This window comes from Salmo salar, chromosome ssa05 (genome assembly GCF_905237065.1).
Source record: "Salmo salar chromosome ssa05, Ssal_v3.1, whole genome shotgun sequence".
In the NCBI taxonomy this organism is placed as follows: domain Eukaryota; kingdom Metazoa; phylum Chordata; class Actinopteri; order Salmoniformes; family Salmonidae; genus Salmo; species Salmo salar.
In genome coordinates, this window is record NC_059446.1 from 44457218 (window position 1) to 44484567 (window position 27350).

At 43.3% G+C, this 27350-nt stretch overlaps 1 protein-coding gene across 1 annotated transcript; it reads right to left on the reverse strand.

Moving 5' to 3' along the window:
- Positions 1-382: 382 nt before the first annotated feature.
- LOC106604961 (SLIT and NTRK-like protein 2) lies at positions 383-6248 on the reverse strand. Its single transcript, XM_014200138.2, has one exon. The coding sequence runs from the start codon at positions 5667-5669 to the stop codon at positions 3102-3104; it is 2568 nt and encodes an 855-aa protein (XP_014055613.1). The 5' UTR covers positions 5670-6248; the 3' UTR covers positions 383-3101.
- Positions 6249-27350: the final 21102 nt, after the last annotated feature.

Consider the following 27350-nt stretch of genomic DNA (forward strand, 5'->3'; position numbering starts at 1 on the left):
AGTCATGGCTGTGAGTCCAACAGCCTTCACTGTTCATGCGGTGTGTTTAACAGAGAGGTTGTGGCTGTGTTTTAAACCATTGCCACGTCGGTGTTCATAGATCACGAACAGGGCACACATTTGTACTGTTAGGCAGCAGACTGTACATTGTGCAGAGGCTACAAGGTTGTTTATCCTGCGACAGTTGTTCAAGGAATTCTGTCAACATCTAACATGGCCCATCATTAATGTCTAAATGATTAAGCAGCCATGAAACTGGTGCAATATTCGTCAAAGGAAAGAAGTCTCTCTCTCTCTCTCTCTCTCTCTCTCTGACAAACAGACATATCTCATCTCAGCATATGGCTGATTATTTCAATTAACTGTACTTTGAGATGTTTACTTGATTACTTTGATTTAATCAATATCAAATATTCCTGTAGCACTGTTTACCATATAGGAGCCTTGCATTTATCTGAACATTTCTTAGATAAACTATACAATCTGATAGTTAATGTGGAACAATGCATCTATATTGATCCAAAATATGAAATAGTAATATGTAAAGGTTATAAAATAAAGGTTCATTAAATATGTCACAGACCCTGACCTTGCTATTTGTTTCAAAATATCACTTCATTACTTTGAGAGTGAATTGGTTGTGACTCCGGCCAATCCCGGGGACACTGGGAAGGAGGAACATAGACCTTCCATGCTTCCCACAGGTCTCGTGGTCTCCACCATGTCAAAGAGATTCAGTATCATACACAACAAGCATAGGCAACTCTCGTTGGGCCTCATCACAAATCAAAGAGGAAAAAAAGACAGTCCGACCTTTGAATGAACATGAACTTCGCCGAGAGTATTTCTGAAGAGGTCTGGGATTGAGGCCCCTAGCAGCAAGCATCTGAAAGCAGTCTCCATTGATTCACTCTAGTTCACCGCTAGTGCCTTAGCATAGCAAGGTCAAGGTTTACATCCCCTTCCTGTCTACAACAGGAACCATATTGTTGGAATTAAATGAAAAAGGGAGAGTGAATCAATTACAATCTGTTGATCAATAAAGATACATAACAACTGCTTCCTTTATAGGATCCATGGATTGAAGGAAATCCTTTGTGACAAAACTACTCAAATGTCCCAAACAACATAATAGTCACTCAACCTCAAACTGTGAAGCAATTTATAATATTTTATCCTATTTTCTGGTGTGAACTGACCGGAGTGATTGATAGCGTCTGTTGTAAAGCTATTGCATGCCATCACCAACTCTCCTCCTCCCAGTCCCATGTGTGATATGAGGAGAGGAGGAGTGTGGTGGGGACTGTGGGAGCTAGATGCCTCATTGGTGTGCAAGACATGTCCAACCCCTCATTCTCCACAGCGCAAGTAAACAGCAACACAGAGGCCCATTGTGCCCAGGCAAAAAAAATCACTCTGTTTCAGAAGGAATGAACAGAACTCTCACTCAGTCTCACTCACACCAACTCAATGGCCTCTGCTAGTTATCCACAAGCACAAGCTCACTTACCCACAAGCAGAATATCAGTATTATAAGATAAGACTCACATAATGAACTTTTTCATCGTCGGTGTTGTGTATTGAAAATGTTTAAGCATAAAATCCATGATTCAATCAAATCAGAAGGCCAGTTATTGCTAACGTAAATTCCCAATTTGAGTTGGTTCTCAGTAGACACTTATTTCATTAATTAAGTTGACCAATGTGATTAACAACCTGTGATTAAAAAAACAACATTGTGCACTCTTTACAAAGTCAATGTGAAATCCAACAAATCAAGTGAAAAGTCCCCACACTGTAGAATCCATAGAAAATGCACAAGCTGAAAAAAAAAACTGCAACATGGACAGTGACACAATAGTAGCTACTTGAAGCAGCCGGGAAACAAAGTGAGAGAAAAAACAGCAGAACAATCTGGGCTTGAAGAAGGTATGGGTCTACAGCAGACCTCAAAGCAAATGTCACCTGAAGGGCAGAATATAAACTTGTCTCATTAAAACCACTAAAAACAAGTAATTTTGTGTATGAGGAGCATTGAGAACTAATCATAATTTGGGCCTTTCAAGTAGGCTCCTGGAGAGCTGTAGTTGTTCCTGTTCGAGACAGTTTTTATCACGCTTAATTCAGAATATAGAGATAAATAATCTACACTTTTAGTGGACACTGCTTCTCTCTAACTTTTGGATGAAAAATAATACGTGTGAAATTAATGGTATTCCTGTCAGGGCCCTTGGTGATAAATTCGTCATTCGTGCCAAAAGTACTCAGCAAATTCCTCATCAATACACCGTGGTCTATGGATTCCATCAAATAGAGAGATGTTACCGCCCCCAAAGCACCCAACCCCTCATCACATGGGAGCGCACACACACAAACTAACACACACAAACACAAAGACGGACAGTTATAATCTTAATAATGCTCACCTCAAGTTCAGACTTGACAAAGTGATTCGGTGAAAATGTAATTGCTCTTATGGCACTTATATTGCTCATCTATAGCATACAATGTTATGAAATTCGCTAAATTGTACATCCTGAAAGACACTTAGATATTCAAAACATTATTTACCATACATATCATACCCTCTTCAATTATGTTTAATGTAATGGACAAATCATTAAATCGTACATAAAGATTCTTAAAATACAGCAAATTTCCATTTGCAGAAAGCAAAAATAAAATACTCGGAGTGCAAAGGCACTTCTGGAATAAATGGATCGTCATGTGGATGGAACCTTTACATGTGTTTCACACTCATTATTATATACAGGAATGTAATTTCTCAATTATTCATCTAAAACGGATATTTGTTTCCACAGAGAAAATAAAATATATTATATAAAATGCACACAGCAGTATTATACATAGTTCTTGCGGTACCTGCTAAAGTCTTTATATTTAAAGTATAATAAATATTTTAAACCTCCAATAATATAATAGAACTGTCTGCATAAAGGGCTACGTTGACTCAATACAGCTGGAAAATAAAAAAGATAAAAAGGCTTAGATTGCTTTGTTTGAGTTGGACTCGTCAATTTGTGGAATACATAGATACATACCGATGTAATACGTGTGATGATAGTAAGTAGGGCCATATCTTACAACTGACTCATTGCAGTTTGTTTTTCCAGAACTTCGAGGTAGTCTGGTTCTGTTTTTAGCTTCCCAGGCAGCAAAGGGTGTTCATTTTTTGATTGTTCAGCATAATAATTTCGTGGAGTCCCATAGAGAACAGTTTTATTCAACCTGTCCTGTTTGTGTCGTCTAGTAGTTTCAAATGGAGGAATGAATTGTCTTTTCGGTAAAGTGCAGAAACTGTAATTCTGATCGCCAGCAGTCGGAAGCTCCTTAACTCTCTCTGCAATGTTTTGATAAAGCAGCTCCGGCTGTCGATTGCCACAAGATTGTTTCTCAGTGAGTTCCACTGTGCTTATGGTATATTGGCTTGGGGGCAAATCCAACTTTTTCGGGTCCATGGTGCTGAAAGTTAGCTCTTTTAGATTCCTATAGTACGCCACCTGCTCGCTATCTTTCTGCATGTAGATGGGGTTCTGACACATCTGGCTAGCGGGGGGAGGGATGTAGTTATACACATGTGTCTCTGTTTTACCTGCAGTGGGCTCTGAGCTATATGAACCATACTGTACCTGGAAAGAGTTTATATCTAAATTATTGGCACTGGTGGGGACGCTATCAATTCCTTTGCGTCGTTTGAGGACGAATACAAAAAGACCAGCCCCGAAGCAGACCGACAGAATGAACACCACGAGCAGTCCCAGTATGAGAACAGACAGGGGCACCTCCGCGTGCATCTCGGGTATCTGCTCTTCTGTTGACGTGATGGTAAACGGGGGAGTGGAGTCGGTGCTGGGACTAACGGTGGGGGCCTTGTTTAGGCCTACTGTGACCTCGTTCGGCTCGGGACAAATTGCATCATTGCGCAGAGATCTGAGCAGCCGCCCTGCGTGTTTGGAGGGCGAATCACAAGTGATTTCATTTACCACTACGCTGGTACTGGACAGCTCCATCCAGTTTTTAAGGGCAACGATGTCGCATGTGCAATCCCATGGGTTCTCCTGCAGATCGATCTGAATGAATGCGGAGAGCTGGTCGAGCACACCGCGCACCGGCAGGTGGGAGAAGTGATTGTTCCTCAGGTTCAGTCTTGTTAGCATAGTCCCCCAAAAAACATTGTCGGGAAGCGATCTTAGTAGATTGTTGTTCAGGAACAGCAGCTGCAGATTCTGTAATGAGTTAAACGTCTGTGGTAAAATGTCCTTGATGACATTGTACTCCAGGTATAAATATTGAAGGCTCTGCAGCCCCACGAATAATGATTGGGATAGACTTTCAATGTAATTGCCATTGAGGTAAAGTCTCCGTAGATTAGCCAGGTTGTCAAAGGCCCCGTCCTGAATAACAGCTATCCTATTATTTCCTAAATGGAGGAGCTCTAGTGTGCTGTATTCGGTTAGGTCTGTTCTATAGATGGTATGTAAGTAATTTCCTGTTAAATGCAATTTCTTTGGATAGGAGGGTTTAGGGGTAAGCTCTGTTATATTATGCAATTTTCTCTCCTGGCAGTTGATATTTAATCCACTGTCTGCGTTCTGGGAGGTACAGACGCATATACTAGGGCAGGTCATGGGAACAGGGGACCTAGTCTGATAAACCATTATAGGCCCCAGCACTTGTTTGTCCTTACCAGACGTTACCCGTTGTGTAGGGCGATTTCTCATTTTAGGGGGACGGGAGGCTCGTGGGGCTTTTGTTGGAGTGACCCCGGGGTGTAGGGTGGGAGAGGGGCCGTCGTATTGGGAATCAGAGGGGGGCAGCATTGCGCGGTGATTAGAATCACCAGCATTACGTCGGGGGCATAGATCTTGCCTAATCAATTGCGTAATGTCCTTTCCATGCAGTCTAAATGGGGTCTCGCACACGATGTCCCCTACAAAGACCGAGATGGTGTCCAGCCAGGCTTTTAAGGGTATCAGATCACAGGTGCAATTCCACGGGTTCTCCTCCAGTTGGATCTCCATAATGCCGCCTATGTGCTCCAGCACACCAGCAAAAGGCAGCATCTTAAGCCGGTTCCCCCTTAGATCCAAATGTGTTAACATAACGAAACGAAATACATTGTTGGGAAGAGACAGCATGAGGTTGTCGTTGAGAATCAGGACTTTGAGTTTATTTAATTTGCCGAATGCACCTGCTTCAATGGCACTGATGTAATTATAATCTGCCTGTAAATACTCCAAACACTCTAAACCAGCAAAGGTGTCTTCCTTGATTATCTCCAAGTTATTGTTGTTGAGATGAAGTCGTTTTAAAAACCTCAGTCCAGTAAAAGCTCCAGTCTGTATCTCCTGTAACCCGTTGTTTCCCAGATGAAGGGATGTGACATTACCATAATTAATAAACTCGTTCGGATTCAGTCTCGAAAGAAAGTTTCCATTGAGAAAGAGTTGGCAGATTTTGTTCGGTGGAGGCTGAAATAGACTCACCGTTGTAAATCCTTTGTTTTCGCAGTTAATGCTCAATATATTCTCCTTTTCCTCACAGGAGCAGCGGTTCTTACAAATTTCTTTCGATGTTTTGCGGCTCTCCGTCTTTGATGCGAAACTGGTCACAGTTAAAACGCTGAGCAACAAAACGCTGTTCAGCATTTTTACAACAATGTTGCTGAATTATCCAGCATCAACGTTGTATGAGCCTTGAAGCTGGGAATTTCAGTAGGGACATGTAACCCAAATTAACACAACATTAGTGTACAAATGGTACCAGGGCGCACGGACGCGCAGGTCTCTCCATTGATCTTCGTTACAACCCAAAAGGCAAATTAAACAAGGAATCATTCATCGGATACGTTCTGAGCCAGGCTTGAGTGGGCACATTGTCTGTTAGTCAGGGGATAGCTTCGCAATGTAGCCTACCGCAATCCCCGGTGTTACCCACGACCATTCATGCAGCAGTTTCAAGCATTTCCGTAGCAGCACAATCAGAAACAGTGAGATAGATACTCACTCAGCGACAGAGATTGTACAGTCTCTGCTCGCCTTGATCCCACGAAATTCCATTCTTCATTAAGTACAATTTCGTTTTCTACAAAAAATAAAATGTATGTAGCATATCACTTGGTGTTTTCCTTCACTTTCTCGATGAAAACACTGGGAGATCCAACTCGAGAGAGACTGGATACTGAGGAATAACGGGCTGAAGCATCCTCTGATTGTGCATCCGCACCCAATGAGAGGGCTATCTATGCCTTAGAATTTCTGCTCTACGTCCTCCCACATTCAAGGCATTCAGCCCTACGTCACTAGCATCGACAACATTTCATACTTGTTTAGAAAAGTTTTCCATTCTTCTCATAGTAATTGTAAAAATAGCATTATTTTTCAGGCTAATACTACTGGTACCTTGACTACTAATGAAAATAGCAGTAGTAGGATAGTTTATAATAAACACCATGCTAATGTTATAATAATAAACACATTGCCACGGGGTAATATAAATTCAATTGGAATACGACATTAATGGGAACTTCAGAAAAGTAGTGTATTCCAATTAATTTGATTTTATTTCCCCTATAAAATGCATGAGAAAATATATGAAATATGAATCTTCAATACAACCTTCATTTGTATTATTATTTAGAATTATTTAGAAACCAAGCTCAGTATTGTAAGTGGATTCTTGTTTTTTGCACACAACTAGGAGGTGGAATAAGCACCTCTAATCAAATCAAATCAAATGTATTTATATAGCCCTTCTTACATCAGCTGATATCACAAAGTGCTGTACAGAAACCCAGCCTAAAACCCCAAACAGCATGCAATGCAGGTGTAAAAGCACGGTGGCTAGGAAAAACTCCCTAGAAAGGCCAAAACCTAGGAAGAAACCTAGAGAGGAACCAGGCTATGAGGGGTGGCCAGTCCTCTTCTGGCTGTGCCGGGTGGAGATTATAACAGCACATGGCCTAGATGTTCAAATGTTCATAAATGACCAGCATTGTCAAATAATAATAATCATAGTAGTTGTCGAGGGTGCAACAAGTCAGTAACACAAGAGTAAGTGTCAGTTGGCTTTTTCATAGCCGATCTTTGAAAGTATCTCTACCGCTCCTGCTGTCTCTAGAGAGTTGAAAACAGCAGGTCTGGGACAGGTAGCACATCCGGTGAATAGGTAAGGGTTCCAGCAGGACTGGAACAACAAGTCTGGGACAGGTAGCATGTCCGGTGAACAGGTCAGGGTTCCATAGCTGCAGGCAGAACAGTTGGAACTGGAGCAGCAGCACGGCCAGGTGAACTGGGGACAGCAAGGAGTCATCAAGCCAGGTAGTCCTGAGGCATGGTCCTAGGGCTCAGGTCCTCCGAGAGAGAAAGAAAGAAAGAAAGAAAGAAAGAAAGAAAGAAAGAAAGAAAGAAAGAAAGAAAGAAAGAAAGAAAGAAAGAAAGAGAAAGAGAGAATTAGAGAGAGCATATTTAAATTCACACAGGACACCGGAAAAGACAAGAGAAATACTCCAGATGTGACAGACTGACCCTAGCCCCCCGACACATAAACTACTGCAGCGTAAATACTGGAGGCTGAGACAGGAGGGGTCAGGAGACACTGTGGCCCCATCCGATGAAACCCCCGGACAGGGCCAAACAGGTAGGATATAACCCCACACACTTTGCCAAAGCACGGCCTCCACACCACTGGAGGGATATCTCCAACCACCAACATACCATCCCAGGACAAGGCCGAGTATAGCCCACAAAGATCTCCGCCACGGCACAGCCCAAGGGGGGGCGCCAACCCAGACAGGAAGACCACGTTTGAATAGGGCTTCAACACACACACATATACACGCCCAGTTCAAAAGAGGAACATGTGTTTTCTATATAGTGACTGTGATAAAGTAACCTAAAGTAGCAGGCATAGAACGAGCCTGAGCAAACGGATGTTAGGTTGAAAATACTGTATCCCTAAACCGGATGTTAGTATAGGCTAGTGATTAACTAATGTGTCTCATGGCCAAGGGGTGTTACAGGAAGCAACATTTCCTTTCATAGGATACCCGGAGGCAATGTAGTTATTATCCATCGGTTGAACATTATTGGGGGCATGAGATCCCTCCGAGCACTTACCAAAACACAAAACAATGGCGGACAATTTCTCTCCGCTTGGATCTAAAACTTCACTTTGACAAACCTAAAACCAGTAGTAACCACCAACTTCAATGACAGTTATCTTAAAATTAAAAGAAATTTCTAATATTCCCGGACCCCAATAAGATTGTTGCTGAGGAGGGCTTGTTAGCTAGTCACCTCAGACGTTTTTTTATAAAACAGGTCAGCGAGCAACACTAGCTAGCTAACGTTAGCTAGACTGTGTCTCATGGGCACATATACTAGACATGTCACATAGGCTTCAGATGCCAGCTGGTTAGATATGATTCCACCATGGGCAACAACAACAACTGGCTACTAGTTCGTTTTCACCAAAATATGTTCAACTCATGGATAGTTTATCCAGTGATCACTGCATTTAGAAGTATAGCTACTGACTGACATGTAGATAGCTAGCATGCTGGCTAACACTGGCCAGGCAGTAGGCAACTAGCTAGCTAACAGTTAGCCAAACTCAGGAGCTACTGGTTAGACATGATAACACCATGGGCAATATGTTTGTTTTTAGACAAATATGTTCAACTAATAGTAAGTTTATATACTGACCACTGTATTTAGGATTCTAGCTAAATTACTGAAATGTAGCTAACTAGCTCACTGGCCAGCCAGTAGCCATTAATTGGCAACAAATTGTGGATTTCCTATTCCTTGGGTCAACTTGCTTATATTAATCAACAGACAGTTTATGGAAAGGTAAAAGCCCACCTGTGTGACCTCACACACCCAAGAAAGCTCAACCAATCACCCAACATAACTCATGAATATCATTAACTTTCCTACAAAAGGACATTTTGTTTACAGGAAGGAGCTGGACAAAAGTCTTTAGGGTGAATTCAAGTGATGGTAGGCAGTTGACTTGGTTATATAGACTACAGATTGATTCACAAAAATAAGAAAAGCAAGAATAAAATCAGCACAGAACAAAATGTCCATACAATGAATCAATTCAAAATAATACAGAGCTCTTATACAATAGACCTAAGTTCTCAAAATATCAAAGGGAGAAACTAAACTCCTGAGCCAAATTTGTTCACCCTGCCACCCAGGACAGCTTTTCCCGTTTTCTTAAGCCCTTACGAAAAAACATTGCAGTCAGAGTGCAATGTAATTAGACTGCAGTATAACTGCAGTATGCTGCAAAACCTGCGTCCAAAATAACTGTTTTTTTACTGCAGTCATTTAGCAATGTAACTGCAGTTAGAGTGCAGCATAACTGCAGTTCAACTGCAGTACACTGCAGTTATTCTGCAGTTACTGTGTCCAAAATACCATAGTCGACGGCAGTTACTGAACATTTACTGCAGTTTCAAAACGGCAATATTTTTTTGTAAGGGCAACCTTACGTTCTGCGCGTCTGTTACTGGATATGAGTAGGCACCCAATCTTATAGGATCAGGAAGTGCACGTTGGACGTGTGGGAACAATGAATGAGCATGCGATGAAAATTTCTACAGAGAGTTATTCATGACCTGTAGGTCTTATGGTAAACAAAAATCATAATCATTAGCTGACCGTGTAAACTATTTAACCAAACGCTTGTATTAGAGCAATAATTGCCATTGCTGAAATAGGCCTAATCAAACAAACACAGAAGCAAGGTGAATAAAATTCACATATGTCCAAACACCATAAAGACTAAATGACTTTGACATTACTTTGATATTAATGTTCTAATTACTGAGGTAAACCTACAACAAAATAGCTAGCGTTTAGGTATACATTCAGTAATGTAATGGCGGGGGAATAAGGGGAATATTAATTTGTGAAATGCAGACTGTGCTAGGCTGGCTTGCATCATCACAGTCAGCGACCATGATGTTTACTCTGTCTAGATTATGGACTCATATCCATTTAAAGGTTTTTCATGTTTCTGCACATTGTTTGAGATTACACTATTTAAAATTATTTCTGATCCATAACTTTAGATGATAATCATGCCATAAACGCAATAAATCATAGTCTGATAGAATAATACAAAGTACAATAACAATATATCCAAATCGATTAAGATGGATTTGTACATATTTGTACATATTTGTGAGGGCACAGCTTGACAGGCCAATTGTCAAATTCATTACAGGGCACAGAGGGGAATGATTACCAAATGCACCACTGCAAGAGTGGCCTTTGTGTTTTAACTATGTGTTTGCATAAAGCAATGGGGTCATAAAAATACATGATAGCCAACGATAGACAGAAATGTGGTAGGCCCTGTGTTTAGTGTTTTGCAAAACATGTGTTTTACAATTGCAAACTGAGTGTAAAGCAGATAATGTGCTTGCAGACTTGGTCTGAAGATTAGGTGCATTAGTTAATGGTTTCACTGAGTGTGCCTCTTGTGTGTAAGTGATTGTAAAACACTGTAAATCAAGCATTTCTGCAGATAAGACCGGTCTATCACAATACTCCTAACATGCCATTTACCACAATCTGTATAGCTGTGTCTCTCTAAAGATTTTCTACATATTTGTTGTCAGAAATCCTGCTATCAAAACCCTTATACTTGTCTCAAGAAGGACAACATCGATGAGCAGTCAAAGCAGTTCAACCAGAAAGAACCTAGTCTCTCTCTCTCTCTGCTACTTCTCTTTTATGAACCCATCACTGGGCAGGAGCATGTATTTTCCTACAGATTCACTCCCATCTTGAGACAATGTGCTCCTAACACATAACTTCTATGGTCCTGTCGAGTCACACAGTGATTAATTGTTTTACAGAAGCATGCAGAAGTGCTGACCTGAACACAAGTTGCTATGAACGATTTCCTGTTGACTGCTAGAGGCAGTGAGTGATGGATTGAGGGCTTGGACACATCAATCTGTTACCCCGGAGTCAGGTGTTGCCACCTTTGTGTATCTCTGCTGTTCCACTTTTCCTTCTTTTCTTTACAGGCTATGTCCCTGAGAGGTCTGTCTCTCTGTCTCTTTTCTTAAGTGCAACCAATTTCTTTTATGGTGACTAAGCAGGTCAGAGAACAAGAGTATCCAGAACAGACAATATTCACTCTGGACTCAATTGTTGTTGTTTTGTATTTCTTTATGTATTTGCCTTAGTGTTTTTTGGCTTACACATAATGGTGAAGCAAAGACAAAATTCCTTTTCACATGATTTTAATCTCATTCCAAAACTGCATTTTGTCTCGCGTATGTGCTTGATGAAAACTGTGGTATGAAAGAGTGATATGAAAAATTCTGTAAAATGAAGCACTGCGATTCTGCACCAGTGTTCCCTCACCAGTAATTTTTTTAATTCAAATTCAAACACATAAGAAAAAAAATATTATAGGGTTCTCTATATAGACAGGAGAGCCGGAGAGAGAGATAGAGGGAGCAAGAGAGTGAGTGAGAGAGACAGAGGAAGAGAGAGAGGGGGGAAGGAAAGGGAAAAGGAAAGAAGGAAAAGGGAAGAGGGAAGAGGGAGAGAGAGAAAGAGAGAGAGAGAGAGGGAGATAGAAAGAGATGTTACTTAATTCTAGAACACCAGGTTTTTGTTCTCACCCTTTCCAGGGGCTCAGCAGAATCTAATATAACTATCTCCTGAGAGAAATATCACCACCTGAACTGGAAAATCATTATGATAAATTAATTTAGCAGAAGGAATTGTTTGAGATAGATTAGGTGTCCATTTGATTGAGAAGATTGTTAACGAGTAATAATGTCCCCTTCAATTTCAGAGGCCACAAGATAATCACTTCTTTATTTGCTGTCTCCCTGTTTTCAATCTGCAGTAGTTTACTGTTTCTATAAAACTCACTATCAAGACCAATGATCTTTGTCCTACTTTGCCACAACTCTTAAGTGTCAGTACAGTAGCTGCAGCAATAGTGGGTGACATTGAAAATGGATCATTGAGGTTAATTCATGAAACTACAGCACACTTGTTGTGTAGTGGGAGGAAGAAAGAAGATAACATAATTAGCTAATGATTTATTTATTTGTAATCCATTTGAACAAGGATCCTGAAACGACAGACAGTATTGTTTTTTGTTGATGCATTTGTAATGACAGTCAGCCCTGGATATCCAGTATCTAGCACAACCTATGGATTTCCAGGGCTGAGGGAGAATGCAACCAGAGCCTCCAACAGTACTCTGGTGTGTGAGAGAGTGCCAGACAGTGGCTCTATCTCCTGCAGTTTGTGTATAGGCGTGAGTCTTTGTGACCACAGATCGTTCCATAGGAAAGCAAACAGAAAAGATCCCAATCAGACAGGGCTTGGTATGGAGTGTGTCAGACCCACTGCTCTCTGGTCTCAGGGGACATGATGCACACACAAGTTTAAGCAGGGACAAGTCTGTGTGTCTTTACACACAAATCGAAACAGCAATGTGCAGCCTTTAGCTAGACAGCTCAAAACCCTGGATTCTTTCTGTCGGCCTAAGAAATGTCCTCCTACTGCTCCCCGGCCTTCATCCCGCTGGTTTTGGTAATTTGAAGATCAGTTCTTATATAATCATAGCCCTATTTTCCAGGTTTTTAACCTGTTTGGGATAGGGGGCAGTATTTTCATAAAAAACGTACCCGATTTAATCTGGTTACTACTCCTGCCCAGAAACTAGAATATGCATATAATTAGTAGATTTGGATAGAAAACACTCTAACGTTTCTAAAACTGTTTGAATGGTGTCTGTGAGTAGAACAGAAATCATATGGCAGGCCAAAACCTGAGAAGATTCCATACAGGAAGTGCCCTGTCTGACACTTTGTTCTCCTTCTAGGGCATCTCTATCAAAAATACAGCATCTCTGCTGTAACGTGACATTTTCTAAGGTTTCCATTGGCTCTCAGAAGGCGCCAGAAAGTGGAATGACGTCTCTGCAGTCTCTGGGCGAAAACAAGCAGGAGTTTTTGTGAGTGGTCAGGCAGGGAACAATGACACTGGAGTGCGCGTGCACGAGACGTCTCCATGATTTTCTTTCAGTCTATGAATTAATATAACGTCGCCCGGTTGGAATATTATCGCTATTTTACGAGAAAAATAGCATAAAAATTGATTTTAACCTGTTTGGGCTAAGGGGCAGTATTGAGAATTTTGGAAAAAAATATGTGCCCATTTTTAACTGCCTCCTACACCAACTCAGAAGCTAGAATATGCATATTATTGTTCAGGTTTGGATAGAAAACACCCTAAAGTTTCTAAAACTGTTTGAATGGTGTCTGTGAGTATAACAGAACTCCTATGGCAGGCAAAAACCTGACAAGGTTTCATGCAGGAAGTGGCCTGTCTGACAAGGAGTCGTGCGTCTTGCATCTGTTTATTGAAGAGTAAGGATCTTAGCTGTAACGTGACAATTCCCAGGGCTCCAATAGGCTCTCAGAACCCGGGAAAAACCTGAACGATGACGAGGCAGCCTCTGGCTGAAACAGATTATCGCATTATCCAAGTGGCCGATCAGAGGACCATTGAATGAGGCGCGTGCACGATTCGCCCCCGTGGAGAAATTTCATTCGGCTGTTTAGCTTATTGCAGATTCCCGGTCGGAATATTATCGCTTTTCTACGAGATAAATGGCATAAAAATTGGTTTTAAACAGCGGTTGACATGCTTCGAAGTACGGTAATGGAATATTTAGAAATTATTTACCATTCGTATAGTGTCTAGAACGCACGAACAAAACAGAGGATATTTGGATATAACGATGGATTATTTGGGACCAAACCTACATTTGTTATTGAAGTAGAAGTCCTGGGAGTGCATTCTGACGAAGAACAGGAAAGGTAAGAACATTTTTCTTATAGGAAATAGGATTTTGGTGAAGGCTAATCTTGCCGGGTGTCTAAATAGCTAGCCGTGATGGCTGGGCTATGTACTTAGAATATTGCAAAATGTGCTTCATCCGAAAAGCTATTTTAAAATCGGACATATCGAGTGCATAAAGGAGTAATGTATCTATAATTCTTAAAATAATTGTTATGCTTTTTGTGAACGTTTATCGTGAGTAATTTAGCAAACTGTTAGTAAATTCCCCGGAAGTTTGCGGGGGGTATGCTTTTTCTGAACGTCACATGCTAATGTAAAAAGCTGTTTTTTGATATAAATATGAACTTGATTGAACAGACATGCATGTATTGTATAACATAATGTCCTAGGTGTGTCATCTGATGAAGATCATAAAAGGTTAGTGCTGCATTTAGCTGTGGTTTGGGTTTTTGTGACATTATATGCTAGCTTGAAAAATGGGTGTCTGATTATTTCTGGCTGGGCACTCTCCTGACATAATCTAATGTTTTGCTTTCGTTGTAAAGCCTTTTTGAAATCGGACAGTGTGGTTAGATTAAGGAGAGTCTTGTCTTTAAATAGCTGTAAAATAGTCATATGTTTGAGAAATTGAAGTAATAGTATTTCAAACGATTCAAAAATCGCGCCACTGAATTCAGGTGGCTGTTACGTAGGTGGGACGAATTCGTCCCGCCTTGCCCATAGAGGTTAAACAGCGTTTGACATGCTTCGAAGTACGGTAATGGAATATTTTTCCATTTTTTGTTACGAAATGCGCCCGTGCATCACCCTTCGGATACTGACATGAACGCACGAACAAAACGGAGCTATTTGGATATAACTATGGTTTATTTCGAACCAAAACATAATTTGTTGTTGAAGTAGAAGTCCTGGGAGTGCATTCTGACGAAGAACAGCAAAGGTAATACAATTTTTCTTATAGTAAATCTGAGTTTGGTGAGCACCAAACTTGGTGGGTGTCAAATTAGCTAGCCTGTGATGGCTGAGCTATCTACTCAGAATATTGCAAAATGTGCTTTCTCCGAAAAGCTATTTTAAAATCTGACACCGCGATTGCATAAAGGAGTTCTGTATCTATAATTCTTAAAATAATTGTTATCTTTTTTGTAAACGTTTATCGTGAGTAATTTAGTAAATTCACCGGAAGTTTGTGGTGGGTATGCTAGATCTGAATATCACATGCTAATGTAAAAAGCTGAGTTTTTATATAAATATGAACTTGATTGAACAAAACATGCATGTATTGTATAACATAATGTCCTAGGAGTGTCATCTGATGAAGATCATCAAAGGTTAGTGCTGCATTTAGCTGTGGTTTTGGTTTTTGTGACATATATGCTTGCTTTGAAAATGGCTGTGTGATTTATTTTTGGCAGGGTACTCTCCTGACATAATGTCATGTTTTGCTTTCGTTGTAAAGCCTTTTTGAAATCGGACAATGTGGTTAGATTAACGAGAGTCTTGTCTTTAAAATGGTGTTAAATAGTCATATGTTTGAAAAATTGAAGTTTTTGCATTTTTGAGGTATTTGAATATCGTATTTGAATAACCCAAACCACAGCTAAATGCAGCACTAACCTTTGATGATCTTCATCAGATGACAACCCTAGGCCATTATGTTATACAATACATGCATGTTTTGTTCAATCAAGTTCATATTTATATCAAAAACCAGCTTTTTACATTAGCATGTGACTAGCATGTGACTAGCATTCCCACCGAACACTGCCGGTGAATTTACTAAATTACTCACGATAAACGTTCACAAAAAGCATAACAATTATTTTAAGAATTATAGATACAGAACTCCTCTATGCACTCGATATGTTCGGTGAAAGCACATTTTGCAATATTCTAAGTAGATAGCCCGGCATCACAGGGCTAGCTATTTAGACACCCTGCAAGTTTAGCACTCACCAAAGTCAGATTTACTATAAGAAAAATGTTATTACCTTTGCTGTTCTTCGTCAGAATGCACTCCCAGGACTTCTACTTCAATAACAAATGTTGGTTTGGTCCCAAATAATCCATAGTTATATCCAAACAGCGGCGTTTTGTTCGTGCGTTCAAGACACTATCCGAAAGGGTAAATAACGGTGACGAGCATGGCGCATTTCGTGACAAAAAAATTCTAAATATTCCATTACCGTACTTCAAAGCATGTCAACCGCTGTTTAAAATCAATTTTTATGCAATTTTTCTCGTAAAATAGCGATAATATTCCGACTGGGAAAGCGTGTATACGTACAAAGAGAGAGAAAATAAAAACATCTCGTGCCCTCATGCACGAGCCTGAGTCTCAGAGTACTCTGACCGGCCACTATCCAAACGCGATAATGTGTTTCAGCCTGGGGCTGCCTCGATATCATTCAGCTTTTTCCCGGGCTCTGAGAGCCTATGGGAGCCGTAGGAAGTGTCACGTTACATCAATAGTGATGGATCCAAAATGTCCTCCACCGGTACCCAGCACCTCTCCTCCGGACCGTACCCCTCCCAGTCCACGAGGTACTGCAGGCCCCTCACCCGGCATCTGGAGTCCAGAACAGCACATACTGTGTACGCCAGGGACCCCTCGATGTCCAGAGGGGGCGGAGGGACCTCCGGCACCTCACCTTCCTGCTGGGGACCAGCTACCACCGGCCGGAGGAGAGACACATGAAACGATGGGTTAATGCAATAATAAGACAGGAGTTGTAATCTATAATACACCTCGTTTATCCTCCTCAGGACTTTAAAGGGCCCCACACACTGCGGACCCAGCTTCCTGAAGGGCAGGCGGAGGGGCAGGTTTCGGGCCGAGAGCCAGACCCTGTCCCCTGGTGCGACCACGGGGGCCTCACTGCGGTGGCGGTCAGTGCTCTTCTTCTGCCATCCAACCGCTTGCTTTAGTGAATCCTGGACAGCCTTCCAGGTCTCCTTAGAGCGCTGCACCCACTCCTCCACCACAGGAGCCTCGGTCTGACTCTGATGCCACGGTGCCAGGACCGGCTGGTAGCCCAACACGCATTGAAACGGAGACATGTTCGTAGACGAGTGACGGAGTGAGTTCTGGGCCACCTCCGCCCATGGGACGTACCTCGCCCACTCTCCTGGCCGGTCCTGGCAATACGACCACAGAAACCTACCTACCTCCTGGTTAAATCTCTCGATCTGCCCATTACTCTCGGGGTGATAACCCGAGGTCAGGCTGACCGAGACCCCCAGATGCTCCATAAACGCCCTCCAAACTCGGGACGTGAACTGGGGACCCAGATCAGAAACGATGTCCTCAGGCACCCCGTAGTGCCGGAAGACATGAGTGATTAAGGCCTCCGCAGTCTGTAGGGCCGTAGGGAGACCGGGCAACTGGAGAAGATGGCCTTAGAAGGACTTAGAGAACCGATCCACAACGACCAGGATCGTGGTGTTCCCCTGAGACGGAAGAAGATCGGTCTGAAAGTCCACCGACAGATGAGACCAAGGCTGTTGTGGAATGGGGAGGGGTTGTAACTCCCCTCTAGGCAAGTGCCTAGGAGCCTTACTCTGAGCGCATACCGAACAGGAGGAGACATAGAGCCTCACGTCCTTAACTAAGGTGGGCCACCAGTACTTCCCCCTATGACCCCGCACTGTCCTCGCAACACCCGGATGACCCGAAGAGGGTAGAGTATGAGCCCACCGAATCAACTGATCTCGAACATCAAGCGGCACGTACTTCAGACCCCTAGGACACTGAGGAGGTGTAGGTTCCAAACGCAACGCCGCTCAATGTCCACGTCCACCTCCCATACCACCGGTGCCACCAGCCAAGAAGCCAGAAGGATGGGAGCAGGATCGATGGACCTATCCTCAGTGTCATTGAGACGGGACAGCGCATCGGCCTTCTGAGGGAATGCGCACATTGGAAACCTGGTCTGGACTCTCCACCGACGTAGCACCGATGGAAACTCCTACACACCTACCTGAAAACTCCTCTGACCACCCTGTGAGAGCCCCCTGTTTCCATGAAATACTGAGATTGTGTTTTGCCAGCCAAGGAACCCCCAGCACCACCGGAAATACAGGTGAATCAATAAGGAAGAGACTAATCCGCTCCCTATGATCCCCCTGCGTTACCATGTCCAGTGGAACCGTGGCCTCCCTGACCAGCCCTGACCCTAACGATTGGCTATCTAAGGAGTGCACGGAGAAGGGAGGATCTATCGGCACCAACGGAACCCCCAACCTATGGGCGAGTCCGCGATCCATAGAGTTCCCAGCTGTGCCTGAATCGACTAGTGCCTTATGCTGGAGAGAGGGAGAAAACACAGGAAAATAAATTAATAAAAACAGGTGACCAACAAGGGGCTCTGGGTGAGTTTGGTGCTGACTCACCTGGGGTGACCGAGAAGTGTTCTGCCTGCCCTCTCGACTCCCAGACGAGCTCCCCCAGCACCGGTCGGAAGTGTGCCCTCTCCGACCACAGCTGGTACAGGAAGAGCCTCCTCCTCCGGTCCCCCTCGATGCTGCCCCCCCATCTCCATCAGAACGGGAACAGGAGGTCCAGGAGATGGAGTTGACAGGACCCTTTCTGAACGCCCGCGGGCAGCTAGAAGGTTGTCCAATCGAATCGACATGTCTATAAGTTCATCAAGGGAGAGAGTGGTGTCCCGACAAGCTAGCTCCCTGCGGACGTCCTCCCGGAGGCTGCACCGGTAGTGGTCCATCAGGGCCCTGTCATTCCACCCCGCACCAGCAGCCAAGGTCCGGAACTCCAGCGCAAAGTCCTGCGCACTCCTCGTCTCCTGCCTAAGGTGAAACAACCGCTCACCGGCAGCTCGGGCCTCAGGAGGGTGGTCGAACACGGCCCGGAAACGGCGGGTGAACTCTGGGTAGTGGTCCCGAGCGGAGTCTGGGCCATTCAAAACTGCGTTGGCCCACTCCAGGGCCTTACCCGTCAGGCAGAAGACGAGGACGCTCACACTCTCTTCACCCGTGGGAGCTAGACGAACGGTAGCCAGGTATAGCTCGAGCTGGAGCAAAAAACCCTGGCATCCAGCAGTCGCTCCATCGTACTCCCTCGGGGGTGCGAGACGAATTGTGCTGGAGCCGGACGCCGTGTTGGTGGTGTTGTTGAAGGCAGAGCTGAAGGGAAGGTAGGGAGACCACTCCTCTCCCATCGCTCCATTCGCTCCATCATCTGGTCTATCGCAGACCCGATACGATGGAGGATGGACGTATGATGGAGGACGCGCTCCTCCATAGATGGAAGAGGGGTGGCCGCTGCTCCTGCTGATTCCATCATGGTGCGGGCTTCTGTAACGCATGGGTGCAGGAATCAGGCGCAAAGAGCAGAGGGTAGGACGAATGCAATTTAATACAGGACTGAATATGGTCACGCCAAATACACTAGGCACAAAATCCAGACCGGGCCAAAACAGGACCCACTACAGTACTGCGTAAAAGCAAATAAACACATCCACCAACACTACACAGGAGAAACAAGCCCGCACAACAGCAAGCTGGCATTTCCAGCTTAAACAGCTCCTAATCAAACCCCAACAAGGAACAGGTGAAAACAATCAGACACAACCAACCAAAAAGGGAAAAGGGATTGGTGGCCGCTAGTAGACCGGTGACGACGACCGCCGAGCACCGCCCGAACAGGAAGGGGAACCGCCTTCGGTGGGATTTGTGACATTGCTTCCAAAGTCGTTTTTTTTCCCGTAATTGCATTTTGAAATGTTATACAATCCCAAGGGGCACACAATGGGAGAGAGAGTGTGTGAGAGGCTTACTCAGTACAGCAGCCGGCCCTAGTGAAACAGGCAAGCACAACAGAATGGCAGACAACATTATTACAGGAATCATGAGGATAATGCACTTTACTCTTTTAGCAAACAAAATACAGGGCGTTTTGGTTGAGGTGACCAGGTAGAATGTGCAGCTCACACCAGTGGGACCAATTAAAAATGTATCTCGCACAGCTAAGTCAACTAAATGGTCGCAGTCTGGAGCCCTGATTTTCTATATAATGGAACTGTCGGATGCCAGGAAGTGTCTACTCTTAGCTTAGGAACCAATCTATTTCAGGATTGCAGCCATTTGGGCACTGCAGACATGTCAACACCTAGCACACTTCCAGAAAGAGGAACACATATTATTTGTATGTCTTGAAGTATCATTTAGACTGCTGTTGAGAAATAGTTCAAATATTGGCAACTCCTTCATGGAACAAAGATACGCCCCAAAGCACCTTTTGGTACATGGAAATACTTTTATGTAACTACATGCTAACTCTTCAGTATAGTACACGTGATAAACCTCTTCCTATTACATTTGCAAGAATGTCAGATGTAGCCTACAGAAGTTCAAAGCCACCCTCCCAGTCATACTGTGATAGAGCTGGGAAAAGCACTCTCTTTTATGGAGGACATGAAAAAAAAGAGCCTTTCATAAAAGAAAACCCTTGTTAAAATTATGTATAACCTATAAAAGCCCTTTCATCACTCCCTGTTTTACTGTCTACTCGGTAATTCAGAATCAGTCTTGTTACCTTTATATTCACAGCTTTCTGTGGTCTGTTATGACCCTGTTTGCAGTCATAACCATATGCGCACATTGAGATTTAAGGAAAATTAAGACATATTCCGGCCCAGCAGCCCTGGACACCATAGCTTTCTTTAAACAGAACAGAATCAATTGTAAAGGGTTTTGCTGCTTATGCATTCCCCACAAAGTCTCTGTAGACATAGTCATGTCATTCCTGGTCATGGGTGCACCTCAGCCACGCTCAAGGTCCTAAACGATATCTTAACCGCCATCGATAAGAAACAGTACTGTGCAGCCGTATTCATTGATCTGGCCAAGGCTTTCGACTCTGTCAATCACCACATCCTCATCGGCAGACTCAACAGCCTTGGTTTCTCAAATGATTGCCTCGACTGGTTCACCAACTACTTCTCAGACAGAGTTCAGTGTGTCAAATCTGAGGGCCTGTTGTTCGGGCCTCTGGCAGTCTCTATGGGGGTGCCACAGGGTTCAATTCTTGGGCCGACTCTCTTCTCTGTATATATCAATGATGTCGCTCTTGCTGCTGGTGAGTCTCTGATCCACCTCTACGCAGACGACACCATTCTGTATACTTCTGGCCCATCTTTGGAAACTGTGTTAACAACCCTCTAGACGAGCTTCAATGTCATACAACTCTCCTTCCGTGGCCTACAACTGCTCTTAAATACAAGTAAAACTAAATGCATGCTCTTCAACCGATCGCTGCCTGCACCTGCCCGCCCATCCTGCATCACTACTCTGGATGGTTCTGACTTAGAATAGGTGGACAACTACAAATAACTAGGTTTCTGGTTAGACTATAAACTCTCCTTCCAGACTCACATAAAACATCTCCAATCCAAAGTTAAATATAGAAATGGCTTCCTATTTTGTAACAAAGCATCCTTCACTCATGCTGCCAAACATACCCTCGTAAAACTGACCATCTTACAGATCCTCGACTTTGGCGATGTCATTTACAAAATAGCCTCCAACACTCTACTCAACAAATTGGATGCAGTCTATCACAGTGCCATTCGTTTTGTCACCAAAGCCCCATATACTACCCACCACTGCGACCTGTACGCTCTCGTTGGCTGGCCCTCGCTTCATACTAGTCGCCAAACCCACTGGCTCCAGGTCATCTACAAGACCCTGCTAGGTAAAGTCCCGCCTTATCTCTGCTCGCTGGTCACCATAGCTGCACCCACCCATAGCACGCATTCCAGCAGGTATATCTCACTTGTCACCCCCAAAGCCAATTCCCCCTTTGGCAGCCTCTCCTTCCAGTTCTCTGCTGCCAATGACTGGAATGAACTACAAAAATCTCTGAAACTGGAAACACTTATCTCCCTCACTAGCTTTAAGCACCAGCTGTCAGAGCAGCTCACAGATCACTGCACCTGTACATAGCCCATTTATAAATAGCCCAAACAACTACCTCTTCCCCTACTGTATTTATTTATTTATTTTGCTCCTTCGCACACTCATCTACTGTGAAATCTACCATTCTAGTGTTCTAATTGCTATATTGTATTTACTTTGCCTTTACCTCCCTTATCTCACCTCATTTGCTCACATTGTATATAGACTTATTTTTCTACTGTGTAACTCTGTGTTGTTATATGTGTCGAACTGCTTTGCTTTATCTTGTCCAGGTCGCAGTTGTAAATGAGAACTTGTTCTCAACTTGCCTACCTGGTTAAATAAAGGTGAAATAAATAAATAAAATAAAACATTCCGCTTTGAATTATCCTAAGAAAAGTGTTATGTGGTGCATAATAGAGATTTTTCTCAGTGGGAAAATTTTGTTGGCCTCTAGCGCTACTCACTTCTTATTAATGCTCTGCTGTGGGATGTGCAGACATTTGGTTACATTTCCATATGTTTGGCCTGGAGCTGATCTACGCTGCCATGTCCATCAGGTGCTGGCAAAAGGGACAGGAGGCGATTACTAATAAGACAGTAGATCACAGGTGTTTAGTAATATCACTCTACCTGATTTTTCTACAGATGGAGGTCAGTAGAGGTTTAGTCATGGAGTCCTCTGTCTGAAAGACATGCTGAGACTGATGTCTGAATTGGGAAAGACCTTGCACTCAGTATTAAAATTATACACATCTATTACTTTCTATCGTCTTTCGTTATTATTGAATCGAATGGTGGGGGGGACCCCGTGTATTCTTTGAACATGTCAGGGAACTGTCTTTACGTGACACCATACAGGAAGTGATGACGACTGAATGTTTGGCAAGTTGGCCCCAGCACCACCACACAAAATGCTAATAGGTACAGTATCTATCAGCTGTGAATGACAATAGCAGATGAATGGCAAATGTAATATTTGCACATTGTTATATTAGCAGAATGACAATATATAATATACACTGCTCCTAAAAAAATAAAGGGAACACTTAAACAACGCAATGTAATTCCAAGTCAATCACACTTCTGTGAAATCAAACTGTTCACTTAGGAAGCAACACTGATTGACAATACATTTCACATGCTGTTGTGCAAATGGAATAGACAACAGGTGGAAATTATAGGCAATTAGCAAGAAACCCCCAATAAAGGAGTGGTTCTGCAGGTGGGGACCACAGACCACATCTCAGTTCCTATGCTTCCTGGCTGATGTTTTGGTCACTTTTGAATGCTGGCGGTGCTTTCACTCTAGTGGTAGCATGAGACGGAGTCTACAACCCACACAAGTGGCTCAGGTAGTGCAGCTCATCCAGGATGGCACATCAATGAGAGCTGTGGCAAGAAGGTTTGCTGTGTCTGTCAGTGTAGTGTCCAGAGCATGGAGGCGCTACCAGGAGACAGGCCAGTACATCAGGAGACGTGGAGGAGGCCGTAGGAGGGCAACAACCAAGCAGCAGGACCGCTACCTCCGCCTTTGTGCAAGGAGGAGCAGGAGAAGCACTGCCAGAGCCCTGCAAAATGACCTCCAGCAGGCCACAAATGTGCATGTGTCTGCTCAAACGGTCAGAAACAGACTCCATGAGGGTGGTATGAGGGTCCGACGTCCACAGGTGGGGGTTGTGCTTACAGCCCAACACCGTGCAGGACGTTTGGCATTTGCCAGAGAACACCAAGATTGGCAAATTCACCACTGGCGCCCTGTGCTCTTCACAGATGAAAGCAGGTTCACACTGAGCATGTGACAGACGTGACAGAGTCTGGAGACGCCGTGGAGAATGTTCTGCTGCCTGCAACATCCTCCAGCATGACCGGTTTGGTGGTGGGTCAGTCATGGTGTGGGGTGGCATTTCTTTGGGGGGCCGCTCAGCCCTCCATGTGCTCGCCAGAGGTAGCCTGACTGCCATTAGGTACCGAGATGAGATCCTCAGACCCCTTGTGAGACCATATGCTGGTGCGGTTGGCCCTGGGTTTCTCCTAATGCAAGACAATGCTAGACCTCATGTGGCTGGAGTGTGTCAGCAATTCCTGCAAGAGGAAGGCATTGATGCTATGGACTGGCCCGCCCGTTCCCCAGACCTGAATCCAATTGAGCACATCTGGGACATCATGTCTTGCTCCATCCACCAACGCCACGTTGCACCACAGACTGTCCAGGAGTTGGCGGATGCTTTAGTCCAGGTCTGGGAGGAGATCCCTCAGGAGACCATCCGCCACCTCATCAGGAGCATGCCCAGGCGTTGTAGGGAGGTCATACAGGCACGTGGAGGCCACACACACTACTGAGCCTCATTTTGACTTGTTTTAAGGACATTACATCAAAGTTGGATCAGCCTGTAGTGTGGTTTTCCACTTTAATTTTGAGTGTGACTCCAAATCCAGACCTCCATGGGTTGACCAATTGGATTTCCATTGATTATTTTTGTGTTATTTTGTTGTCAGCACATTCAACTATGTAAAGAAAAAAGTATTTAATAAGATTATTTCTTTCATTCAGATCTAGGATGTGTTGTTTAAGTGTTCCCTTTATTTTTTTGAGCAGTATATAATTTAACTTCGGGATGCTGGCCTTCTAGGCAGAGTTGCAAAGAAAAAGCCATATCTCAGACAGGCCAATAAAAGATTAAGTTGTGCAAAAGAACACAGACACTGGACAGACTTACAGCATCTTGGAGTTGCCTCTTCACTGTTGATGTTGAGACTGGTGTTTTGACGGTACTATTTAATGAAGCTGCCAGTTGAGGACTTGTGAGGCGTCTGTTTCTCAAACTACACACTCTAATGTACTTGTCCTCTTGCTCAGTTGTGCACCGGGGCCTCCCACTCTTTCTATTCTGGTTAGAGACACTTTGTGCTGTTCTGTGAAGGGAGTAGTACACAGCGATGTACGAGATCTTCAGTTTATCACATGGAATAGCCTTACTTTCTCCGAACAAGAATAGACTGACGAGTTTCAGATGAAAGGTCTTTGTTTCTGGCCATTTTGAGCCTGTAATTGAACCCACAAATGCTGATGCTCCAGATACTCAACTAGTCTAAAGAAGGCCAGTTGTATTGCTTCTTTAATAAGAACAACAGTCTTCAGCTGTGCTAACATAATTGTAAAATGATAAACTTTGATTAGCTAACACAACGTGCTATTGGAACACAGGAGTGATGGTTGCTGATAATGGGCCTCTGTACGCCTATGTCGATATTCCATAAAAAATCTTCAGTTTCCAGCTACAGTTGTCATTTACAACATTAACCATGTCTACACTGTATTTCTGATCAAATTAATGTTATTTTAATGGACAAAAATGTTGCTTTTCTTTCAAAAACAAGGACATTTTTAAGTGACCCCAAACTTTTGAACGGTAGTGTACGTAAATGCCAACAAAATAACTTTTTGGTCAGTGTGTGTGTATGTGTTTGTGTGTGTGTGTGTGTTTCAAACATTTAACAGTACTAGAATGCTTAAAAGGCCGCTCAAATTTTAAATATTGGTTATCGGTATCCGGTTTTGGCAAGGAAAACATTTGATATCGGTATCGGCTAAAGATGTAATATCGGTGCATCCTTAGCTTCAATCACCACCTTCCGGAGACACCTGAAACCCCACCTCTTTAAGGAATACCTAGGATAGGATAAAGTAATCCTTCTACCCCCCCCCCCTAAGGATTTAGATGCACTATTGTAAAGTGGTTGTTCCACTGGATATCATAAGGTGAATGCACCAATTTGTAAGTTGCTCTGGATAAGAGCGTCTGCTAAATGACTTAAATGTAAATGTAAATATATGTTTGTTTGTCAGATATCACCTATCCTAACTGCCATTGGTAATAGAACAGCAACGTTTTATGTGTTCACAGATGCATCTATGGAGCCATCACTTGGAGACTTGCAAGATGATGTTATGGAGTCCTAGCCGACAGACATGCTTGATACTGAGGTCTCTGAATGGAGAGAGACCGTGCACTCAGCAAATCCACAATGTGGGGTTTGAAGGCGATTACTAATAATACAGTATAGCAGAACTGTCCAGTATTTGCAAAACCCTTTTCATTCCATGTCACTGATGAACTCTGCCTATTTCTGCAGATGGACTGTAGATGCTTATGCCAGACGGCAGCCTCAGTCATTTGATGGGGAGACCATAATTGGGTATGTTTTATCTGACCGGTTCAAACTTTAACATAGTACCTGTTTGTGTGTCAGATATTACCTATCCTAACTGTTATTGGTAATAGAACAGTGACTATGTATTGGTTCACAGAAACGGTGTTTTCTGTATTCTGTGTATTCTGCACCAGGATCAGGGAACTCCTGTTGTATACGGGACACCACACAGGAAGGTATGACCACTCTGACATGTTTGCCAAGGTAGCCCCATTACCACCAGACAAAATGCGGATAGGCACAGTATCGGCTGGGAATGACAATTAAAGGTGCACATTGTTATATTAGCAGAACACTGCTTCTATGATATTATGTCAAGGGTTGGTTATTCTACATGAACCTATTACTACATTTGAAGGTTGTCAAAACACTTAGTTTAGAATATCTACATGAATTCAGCAATTGTGTTCTTCTCATATTACTCTGTAGGTTATTGACTTTTTCAAGCTTCCTCAGGCATCTCATCATACATCTGCATGTAGTTAATGAACTCAACCTGCAGGAGCTTTGTTAGTTGTGATTGAGTGGTGAGAAACGGCTGTGGGCAAGGTTCTGACAGGTGAGTGTGTCTTGGTAGTGGCAACAAAGACACACCCAAGAAACACCCACATCAAACCACACCCCAAAACCAACTCACGTTTGGCTTCTGTCCTGGCTGCCAGCATTGCTTGAGGACCAAGCCAAAAAATTATTCAAATTCAGCAGGTGCAGTTTCCCTTTAAGGTATCTGGTATTAGTGTACCAAGTTTGATACTTGTATCATACAATGGAACAATTACACCCCAGCTTAAATTTACCCAGCTCAAACACTGGGGGAGAGAATCAGATCATGAGCAGAGAGACTGACACAAACCTTCTCTGTCACATTTCCCTGAAACTCTTTGCCCATTCCAGGATATGCTTTCCAAGCTGACTTCCTGGAGAAGTCTGGGAAGAGAGTCCCCTAGAGTACATTGTGATTCTGACAGTCAAGTAGAATAAGATTTCCTTCATCAGGGGCAATTATTTTATAATTGTAATGGCTAGTGCTTGCAATGGCTAATTATTATTCAAGCATGGTGAGTAGTCGCAGATATGATATGAGGTACCTTGTTAAAAAAGTATTGACATACCAGAAGCCCCTTGAAAAAAGCAAATACATTTTTTGCAATGAATTGGTGCTGGCCATCTGTCTAAATTTGCTGAATTTATTGAAAGGAATAAAATGCTTTATGCCATTAGCTCATCAAGTGTTCCTTCGCCTTGACTAATCACTCTAACTGTACCGGGTTATAAAGAGGCTGGATGAATTAATGACATGATCACTCTGTAATACTGATCATGTGTTTGTGTGGCCATTGC

Bases quoted from the DNA above. Each gene is read 5' to 3' on its own strand.
- LOC106604961 (XM_014200138.2), bottom strand. From the start codon at position 5,669: ATGCTGAACAGCGTTTTGTTGCTCAGCGTTTTAACTGTGACCAGTTTC.